This window comes from Canariomyces notabilis (genome assembly GCF_033297395.1).
Source record: "Canariomyces notabilis strain CBS 508.74 unplaced genomic scaffold N656scaffold_1, whole genome shotgun sequence".
Classification (NCBI taxonomy): Eukaryota; Fungi; Ascomycota; class Sordariomycetes; order Sordariales; family Chaetomiaceae; genus Canariomyces; species Canariomyces notabilis.
In genome coordinates, this window is record NW_027041823.1 from 309,636 (window position 1) to 319,413 (window position 9,778).

At 55.6% G+C, this 9,778-nt stretch overlaps 3 protein-coding genes across 3 annotated transcripts in view; 2 read left to right on the plus strand and 1 right to left on the minus strand.

Annotated features, from left to right (window-relative positions):
• Positions 1 to 184: 184 nt before the first annotated feature.
• On the plus strand, positions 185 to 1,525 carry N656DRAFT_785887 (uncharacterized protein; the record flags this gene model as incomplete). The annotated part of the gene is made up of 2 exons (XM_064816472.1): positions 185 to 1,283; positions 1,335 to 1,525. 2 exons carry the CDS (start codon positions 185 to 187, stop codon positions 1,523 to 1,525), a joined length of 1,290 nt encoding a protein of 429 aa, XP_064674589.1.
• Positions 1,526 to 2,051: 526 nt separating this feature from the next.
• On the plus strand, positions 2,052 to 6,072 carry N656DRAFT_764335 (uncharacterized protein; the record flags this gene model as incomplete). Its single annotated transcript, XM_064813322.1, has 2 exons — positions 2,052 to 5,932; positions 6,045 to 6,072. The coding sequence occupies 2 exons, from the start codon at positions 2,052 to 2,054 to the stop codon at positions 6,070 to 6,072; spliced, it is 3,909 nt and encodes a 1,302-aa protein (XP_064674590.1).
• Positions 6,073 to 7,130: 1,058 nt separating this feature from the next.
• The window catches only part of N656DRAFT_700108 (P-loop containing nucleoside triphosphate hydrolase protein), a gene marked incomplete at both ends in the record, with an annotated part of 3,314 nt that continues 666 nt past the window's right edge, over positions 7,131 to 9,778 (minus strand). The window contains 2 exons of the mRNA XM_064810842.1: positions 7,131 to 8,089; positions 8,186 to 9,029. Coding sequence (XP_064674591.1) covers positions 7,131 to 8,089; positions 8,186 to 9,029 — 1,803 coding nt within the window. The remainder of the gene's footprint in view (positions 8,090 to 8,185; positions 9,030 to 9,778) is intronic.

Sequence of the window (9,778 nt, forward strand, 5' to 3'; positions counted from 1 at the left end):
ATGAAACAAACTCCAGGAAGTTCAACCTCAATATCAGTCATCGTTCACCACTTTATGTCAGGCATCAATCACTACTAATTCTCTTCTTGTCGTTATTATCATTACAACGCCCATGTCCAACACTGTGCCCTACCCATCTTTGGGCAGTCGCGCGTCAAGACCTCTCTCAACCCTCAGCGCCGAGATGGAGAATCGCCGGAACCTGGTAGTCCGCAGCGATGGCGATTCACCCGCCGCTGCTGGGAGCTCTACGAAAAAGCGGTCCTCAGACATTGGGAGCGAGCCATCTGCCAGCCGACGACGGACGCGCGACCCGTCTCCACAGCGAGACGACGCAGTCGATGCCGACGAGTATGACCCGGATCAGTCCATGCAGGAGCGCAGGGCCATTCAGCAGAGATTGCGTGAGATGCAAATGAGGATGCGCGAAAACCCCGATGAGTTCGTGCAGTCGGATCCGAAGGCGCTGCTCGACTACCTCAACCAGTCAGACCGCATCATCCGAAACGTCAAGCAAACTGCAGAAGCTGCGATTGACTCGCGGGGCCTGGTGATTGCCGCTGATCTTTCAGCCCGCCGTGCCCAGCGTTTGACGGCGGGGAATGTCGGAAATGGCATTGATGTCGACGAATTTGTCTCGAAATGTATTACCTACATGCTTCAGGGCCGTGGGATTGATGACGACGAGGCCGTGGAGCTGTCCAGCACACAGAGGAGGCGGCGCCAGCCCAACCGTGGCGTTCTCGGCAGCGACGACGAGGAGGAGATTGGAGATGACGGCGACATGATGAATTGGGCCCATCTCGGTCGCTTCGCTTGCCTTCCTGCTGTTCGCAGACCCGGCCTTCCTGGCTTTCTCCTTGGCCCGCTGTCAATCGAGAAGAAGGCCCGTAAGATTACCAAGAAAGCGGCACCTTTCAAGGTTAACAGCCTTCGGGAGGTTAGACCGCAGGAGCTAAACCCTGAGGACCTCAAGAAATCGGACAAGAACGATCTGCCTTCGATCTGCGGGAATATTCTTAAGCAGCTACAGAAGGCTCAGCAGGTAGGGCAGGATTCAGTTGAGGACGAATACGACCGCCTTGACGAAGACGATGAGGTCGCCCAGAGGGCGCTGATGGATCGCTACGCGCTACGGTCTACGGGCGGTATTGACCTTCTTCGATTTGTTGTCAATCCCTATTCCTTTGGCCAAACCGTGGAAAATATGTTCTACATCAGTTTCTTGATTCGAGAGGGTAGTGTCAAGCTGGAGTTCGACAAGGACGGCCTCCCAGCGATAGGTAAGCCATTCTGAGATACCGCTGGCCGGCTCGGGCTAACACGTCCAATAGAACCTATGCGCAAAAGCTCTTCGCCAGAAACGTCCCGCGCAAAGGCACCCATGAGACACCAAGCTATTATGTCAATTGACATGAAGACTTGGAGAGACATTATTGACGCCTACGATATAAGAAAGCCCATGATTGAAAACAGGCAGGAAGACGAGCAGCAAGGGCCAGGCGCACGGGGTTGGTACAGCTGATCGGCATCGCGGACTGCCTCATGAGCGCTCGCAGGTGCATGTACAGTACTGTATGTATATGCCGTGGTAACCCGCGGGTTGTCATTGGTTGTGGTTCACAAATGTGCAGGGCTCAGCATCCAACTACAGCGGTTTGCTACGTTCGGTTGACCCCGTCTGGAGGAGGGCAGCAGACGATCTACAATACGCACGCAGTGTCAGAACGGGGCTGGCGACCCCTTGCCTCTAATATCATGTCGAGCTCTTTGTCCGCGAACCAGGTTGCCTTCTCCGACACTTGCCGGAAACGGAGACCACATGCCGAAAGTCTTTGTCTGCCAGATGGCATCGCCATGCGGAATACCCTGGAACAAGCGCCAGCTCTTTTATCATTTGGGTTCGAGGTGCATATTCCATGGTCTTGTGCCAATCTTGCCAGTATAACCCCATTCGACCGACCGGGGCCGCAGCGTTGCTAAAATTATGTTGTCATTCGGTCTCTGAGACGACATTATACGCCCAGCCGTCACGGCCCCACGAGCATACCATGGCTCAGGAGAATACGGATAGCGTCTTTGACAGTGGTGTCTTCCCGCCTGTGACTGGATTGGGCGGGGATGACAGTGTAGGTGATGAGGAGGGCGGTGTGAGTGATGAGGAGGGCAGTTTAGGTGATGGCGAAGAGGGCAGTCTAAATGATGCGGAGGGTGGTGTGAGTGACGAGGAGGGCAGTGGAGGTGATGAGAGACACATCAATCATATGGGCCTCCGAGGCGATGATGATGCGGGGGCCGTTGTTGATCATCCGCCGCGTAGAGATTGGAACGGTGGATATTGGAACAATTTACTCGGGAATGAAGTGTTAAAGGGCATGGGAAGCGCGAGTTACTCGCACTCTGACAATCCCTCGAGTCCCCCTCGGTCGGATAGCCCTCGCCGTCCCCGCTGGCAGCGAAAGACTTCCAACGTCGACAATGACTACCTTTACATCCCAGATTTCCCGTGTTGGGGAGGTGAAGACTGGGCTTATCACCCATGGCCACCAGAGACTGACGAGCATGTACTGGCTGTCTTGGACCGCATTCAAGAACCACCCCACAAGGGCATGCTCGAATGGGCGGACCCGGGAAATTGGAGGGAACTCATCACGGGGTTGACAGGGGAGTTTCGGAAAGTGTGGGACACCGTGATGGTCTTTTACGACAGTGCTATGAGGGGAAGTAAAGGAGCGCAGAAGGCCCTTTGCGCGGCACATCGGCGGATCCGCTTCGAACTCGCACACCAGGAATACCTCGAGCGTAGCCTGGGTGACTGTCAACGCAATGTCACCGAGCTCGCCAGAGTTCGGCAGCAGCTCGAACTGGAGCTCGGGGAGCAACGGCAACGCGCCCATATCTTCGAGACTAAGCTTACGGTTGCTCAAAGCTCCTACCACTGGCTCGAGAGAATACATCACAACGCTATGGCGGCGGACGAAGCTGAGATCTGCTCCTTGGAAGAGATAATCACCCAGTGGGAAAGGCTCGCGGGCGTAGGGGACGCCCCACCAGCAGCCGATGTCCGCGTCGAAGAGCATGAGCGCAGATTTCGTGTTGCTCGAGACCTGCTGGGTGAGGCACAAGCAGCCGCCGCCGAATTCAGGTCCGAGTGCGAATCGCTACAGGACAGGTGCGACAGGCTGAAGAAGCGGTTGGACAAGGCTACCAAGGGCGCCGCGAAGCTGCGGGAGGAGCGGAAGTTCTTGCTCAAGGAGAGGATAAACTCAAAGGCTATGACAGCGGAGTGGACTCAGCGGGAGCAGTCGCTCAGGTCTCTTATTGAGGCGGAACGGAAAAGTACTCTCAAGCAGCAGGAGCAGCACAGAGACCACATTGAGCGCTTGACCAAACGGTACGACGAACAGCTACAGGAGAAGCAAACGAAGATCAACCGACTAGAAAAGGAGGCAGCGCTCTCCGAAGCCAAATTGATGGCTTTCAAGGAGGTCATCGATCGGCTCAACCAGAGACATGCTGATCGTATGGAGGAGGCCGCACGGGACATGCCGGAATGCAAGAACATGATAAAAGACCTCAGCACCACCATTGCTGGGTTGGACGCCACGATTGCCAGTGTCCTTAACGCTCGCGAGACAGCCCCAGGCACCGATTCACCGTCCAAGCGCACCAGTTTCCGGGACTCCCTCCGCGCAGAAGAGGCTATTCGTCTCATGGAGGCCGCTCAGCTGCAAAAGATCCAGTCCAGTTGGGCGGCGATCGACGAGATGAGGGCCGGAATTGCGAGGCTTGAAGAGCGATTCGCGACAAAATTGAGCGATAAGCCGGCCTCGCCGTTGAGCGTGGCAACATCGACATCAACCGAACAGTTAAATATACTGTCAAGTCGGAGCGGTACCAGCTCCGTAACCAGCGATTCTACTGAAGAAGGCCGAACTGCATTGTCGGAAGACCTGGCGAGGCTTGGTGCTTCCCTTAATGTGATCGGTACAGAGCATGAAGCGCTGATGCAAGGACGCTCCGAAATCGAAGACTTTCTCAACACTCTCCGCGAGACCCTTATCTCCCAGCAAAGGAAGCTTGAACGTGACGGGGGTCCACCGAGCGGTAATGAGCCTGACAACGTCGCTATCAAGTCCCTGAACGAGGCGGTGGCTCTAATCCCCCAGCTGAAGACCGAGTCGCTGAGGATTACGGACTGCGTGGATAAGCTGCAAGAGATAACCGATCAACTGAATTCCGTGACGCCTGACTCTTCTGCTAAACTTCTCATCACGTCGCTCAAAGAATTCCTCGAACGTGCGGGCAAAGGCAGAGCGAGTGAGTTCTCTGCGGCCGAGACTGCCACTCTCAGTGTACAGGAGGAGAGGCTTCAAGGGTTGATCGATATGACGATGCGTGAACAAAAGCAATTTGAGCAAGACTGGCAGTACTTGGCCGGTATTCGGAGGGACCTTGATTTCCTGGAAGCACGGGAACAGGAGCAAATGGAGCTCGTTGGGCAATACCAGTCATGCCTCAAAGAACATTTCCCAGGCTGTCTGAGACCCGAACAATCCCAAGAGCTCTGGCGGCTGGTCAACAACTTTGTGGAGAGCAGCAGCCGCGATGGGCTTAGCACAGGGGGTCGCTTGAGCCCCAGCGCCGTGGACGCGCTGCTTGTTCGTGTCCAGAAGCTCACAGTTAATGAACAGTTGTTGGAGCGGCTATGGCAGCTACGAGAAACCATGACGCTCCACGACACTCAGCGGACGAATGCTGCAAGCAAGATCTCCCAATTCTTTAGCCTGATTAACAGCATTCATATGCAGATCCAGGAAATTGATGATGCTAGACAGGGGCGGGAATCACAAGTCAGAGCAGACCCCGAATACAGCCAGGAACGAAGAGAGATGCTTGTGTGTCAGGAGTCGCGCCTCCGTTGGGAGAACAGCAGCAACCAAGACCGCATCCACCAGCTCATAGAGAACCGGAGCCGCATGGACGTCTTCCTCGGAAAAGAAGCCGACCGTTTCCGCCGGAACGCCGAGCAACTCGTCGCCGAAACGCTCCTCAAAATGCAGATCGCAAGCCGCCTGGACCGTCACCCCGAAACCGTCTGCTTCTGCGCGCTCCTCCGCTTCTTCTTCCCGGACGTCTACTACTCCGCCGTACACGGCGGTTGCTGCTCCGGAGGCAGGGTGACGGCCTCCTCTTACGCTGTCCCCGTCTCTCACCCCACCCCTTTCAGTCAGTACACATACACAACCGCCTCTCCCTACGTTCTCTGCCAAGGCCACCACGGCCACGGGCCCCTGGCGTCCTCCAGCCCACTATACACCCTGCTCTGCCACGCTCTCACATCCCTCATCTGGCTGTGCCTCCTCATCCTGCTGCAGCCCTACAATCTGAAAACCGCCGCCGCCTTCATGTTCTCGGTCCTGTGCGGCATACCGACACACCTCTACCGTCGCGCGAGACACGCCTACCGCCGCCACCACCGCCTCCGCGCCCAGCGCAGCACCAGCACCAGCACCAGCACCACCAACCAGGAGGAGAAGGAGGACCCCCCGCCAATGCTAAAACCCTTCCTCCCGCCACCATCCCCCTCGGCCTGGGTCGGCGTGGCCTTGACTTTCTTCTTGCTCACCGCCTGGGTGAGCTACCTCGCCGTGCTGGCCGAGCGGAGCCTCTGGCTGGGCCACAACGGTTTCGACTGGCGCATAGCCTACGTGCGGGATCTGAGCCTCCCGGCGCCCCGCGGCATGCCCTACTACCCCTACCCGTTCTGGACGCCCTTCTGGGTCGATTTCCGGCTGCTGGTGGACCCTGTGTTGGTGTTTTTCGAGGAGACGGTGCTGGAAGATTGGCTCGGTTCTTTCCCGGACAAGGTCGCTGATCTCGGCGACCGGGCCGGCGGGGCCTTAATGGGGTTGGTAGGCGCTCTTGCGGGGTGGGTTAAGGCTGCGGCGCTTGGGACTGGGGCCGTGGGACTGGGGATCGGAGGGCTGCTGGTAAAGGGGTCGGTCGCCCTGGCGAGCTGGGTTGCTACTATTCTCGGACAGGTGGCCGGACATGTGCTCGGTGTGGTGATGGGTCCGGTAGCTGATTTCGGGCAGTTGACGCTGTACAGGGTTCGTGCTGTGACGGCGTGGATAGCGATCGGAGTCGCAAGGGGGTTGGCAATGGGCAATCATGAGGGACTGATATGGATCTGGTCTGCATGCAAGTTGCTAAGGGACCTTGTGGTGAGTGCTCTTTTGGCCTGGGCGAGTGGCCGAAGGAAACTGTGCCCCTCTTCTGCGGCAGTTTGTGTGTTGAGCTTGGTTGAGTTGTTGTGCATGTTCTTCACTTGATGAAAGATAATGGATGGTAATCGATCATCAATACTGAGGGTCAGGGGCTTCATCAGGGGTACCTACTCTTGGGCACTGTTTGGTACCAAGGCTCGAGGATCAGCATCCCTTTCTATTTGTTCCCCTAGCTATGCTTAAATCTAAGAAAGGAGGACCGCCATTTGTGTTCAATCAGGTCAAAGATCGATGAAACTCGGAACGGCTGCTGACGACCGCAGCTGATATCCTCAGGAGATGGCTACCCACACTGACGCAAGTTCAAAATTTGAATACTCGTCAGGGCTTCTTAATCGCCGGCCTGCCCCACCCCTTCGGGGAGGGTCAGGGACGCTGATTGGGAACGGATCATTGATTGGGAAAATTGACGCCACTACAAGCCCTGCTATACAAATTTCTTAGCAAAGCAATGTCACACCGTCTTTTACATTAGACCGCTTACATACATAAAGCATCTACAAAAACTACAACAGGGCTGCAAACACATTATTGAGTTTACAGCAAATGCTAGAGCTATATATACAACTATTTAACTACTTTCTTTCAATTGTAGTCGTGGATAAATCGCTTTGCTGTGGATTTTGGTAGTATCTTGCGCGAGAAATAGGTGTACTTGAATTTGAGTGGAATGCGCTAGTAAATGGAAGTACTTCAATTTTCCCAATCAATGATCCGTTCCCAATCAGTGTCCCTGACCCTCCCCGAAGGGGTGGGGCAGGCCGGTGATTAAGAAGCCCTGACGAGTAGGTTGTGATCTAGATCCGCTCCACTCTGCAGATACAAGTACATAATTTAATCTTAGTTGCCCGTTCCGCCGCTCCGAATCCGCTGTCTGAGCATATCCTTCAAAAGCCCATTAAGCTGCGCCGTTGATATTCTGAACATGGCTAATCCGCCGCCCTCTCCTTCGGCCTCTAGCTCCTCCGGCGTCGCATCCTTATAGACACTGCCCGTAATCACCGAAGCCAGCGTCTTGATATCCCTGCCATTAGACCAACCAGCCGTCATGCCCAGTTTATGCAGCAGCCTCAGTACCTTCTCCTTCTCATCCTCCCCGGGATCGACCGTATCCTTCACCTCAATTTCCTCCTTGCGCAGCAAATTAAGCAGATGCTCTTTGCTGCGAGACGCGCTCATGGGCGGGAAGACAATCTCTGTGGCGAACCGGCCCCGGAGCCCCGCATTGACCTGCATCAGCGCATCCATATCTTTGTCGTAACCGGCCAGCACAATCACCATCTTGCGCAAATACCGCGGCTTGGTCATGCAGTCGACCAGCTCGCCGACGGCCTCAGCCTCGTATCCGGTGACCTCACCCGGCCCGCGCGCGCCGCCCGTTAGACGATACGCCTCGTCGATAAACAGCACCTTGCCCAAGGCACGCTCAAACAGGTTGATGACCTTTGGAGCGGTGTGGCCGACATATTTGCCGATGAGGTGGCTGGCTGAGCACTCAATGACTTCGTTGGTACTGAGGAAGCCCATATCGTAGAAGATCTGGCCCACGATGCGGGCCGTGTGCGTTTTGCCCGTTCCTGGAGGGCCTTTAAAGAGGAAGGTGAAGGGGACGATCTCCCGAGGATCGCGGCCCCGGCGCCGCAGGTTGGCTGCCATGCGCTGGTAGCCTTGGAATTTGTCGATAATGGTCTCGAAGCCTATCAGACCCTCGAACAGAGCTTGGCACTTTTTGCTGGCGTGCATGCCGCGGTCCCATTCGGGGTCAAAGTCTTCACGCTCGAGGACGATGTGTTCCTGCTCTGCTACTGAATCGTCCGGGTTTCGTAGGTCATCCCCGGTAGCGTCATTCTTGGAGATTTCTGAGGCTTTCGCATCGGCCCTCCTCGCCGCCATACGCTCCCTGTATCGGGTTTTGGCCTGGTTGAGAAGGTTTTCGACGTCGCCACCGTTACCAAAGTTGGGGCGGTCTCTGGCGCGCCGGAGGACTTCTGCCGCAACTTCCATGGCTTCGTCGCTGGCAGTGATGTCTTCCTCGGCCATCTTGAGCCGCAGGATCTTGCTCAACTGCTCGTCGTTGTAACTCTCGAAGCGGAACGCTTCTTCGAGCGGGAACCGTCTCCTTAGGCCTGGGTTGACCTTCTGGAACATCTCTTCCATCATGTCTGTGTATCCGAGCAGAAGGACGCAGCGGTCCTCCCCTGGCTTGTTGTGGATCTTGGATACAATGGTGTCAATAACGCCCAAGCGGAAGATGTCCGACTCGCTATCAGCGCCTGCTCGATTCCCGTGATAGAACATGTGGGCATCATCGATGATGAGCACCTTTCCGATTGTCGAATCAAGGATCTGGCTCGTCTTTACCTCGGACTCTCCAATAAATTGCCCGATGAAGTCGTCCGGAGTCTTGAACACGACGTCTTTGGTTGAAAGCAAGCCAATCTCTGCGAGGATTCGGCCATATAGCTTGGCTACAGTGGTCTTGCCTGTTCCAGGAGGGCCGAGAAACACACGGTTAAGAGAGGTCTGAAGCGGCTCTTTACCGAGGAGCTCACGGTGATAGTTAGCTCTTGCACGGGTGAGAAGCTCGCCAATGGCTTTCTTGACGTTCTCCAGCCTAGCCATTTTCTCGAGTTCCTTCCACGCTTCGCTGGTTGAGCGGATGTCCTCAGGCTCTGGCCCGATTATATCCTCCTTTGTCAGGAAAGAAAGCTTGGCCTTCAGCTCCTCATCCTCGGGTGACTCTGTCTCGGTCGTCTTGTCCACGTTGTCGGTGTCGCCGTCTGTTTTTGGATCATCGCCAGATTTCTCGTCGTCATGCTTAACCTCTGGCTTTCTTTCCCCGTCGGAGCAATCCTGTTTGGCATCCTCGTGATGCTCTTTCTCACCAGAGTCGGCAGGAGCAGTGCTTTCTTCCTCTTTTGTGTTTGGGCCCTCCTGAGTGCCATAGGGCTTGGCGTCTTGCTCTGGAATCTCGGCGACTGAATCCGTAGTTTCCTTAGGCTTGTTGGACCCGGACTCATGTTGTGTTCCATCCTTGTCAGCATTTGCCTCCTCGCTCTTGTCTGGCAGGGCAGGGCCTTGGCGGGAGTTTTCGACACCTGGCGTTTCTTTCTCTTCTTGCTGCTCAGTATTAGCCAGTTTTTCTCCACTTTGGCCCTTACCATCTGAGTCCTTGGTGTCATCGGCCTTCTCGCCTGCGTGATCGATTGTATCCGGCTTTCGTTCCTCCCCGGCCTCCCCTACAGTTACCTCCTTATCCACCTTAGTCTTGAACGCCTCGTCGACTTCCCCTTGCACCTCATTTTCTGTCGAGTCCTTCTTCTCCTCCAAGCTCTTCTCCGTCTCCTTCTCCACCTTTTCTTCAGCTTTCTTAGTGTCCTCGTTGACTTCCACTGTAATATCACCCTCGCTCTTTGCATCGGTCGTCTCCTTTGTCGTTTCGTCGGTCTTCTCCTCGGTTCTCTCCGCTTCTTGTTTCGCAAGCTTAT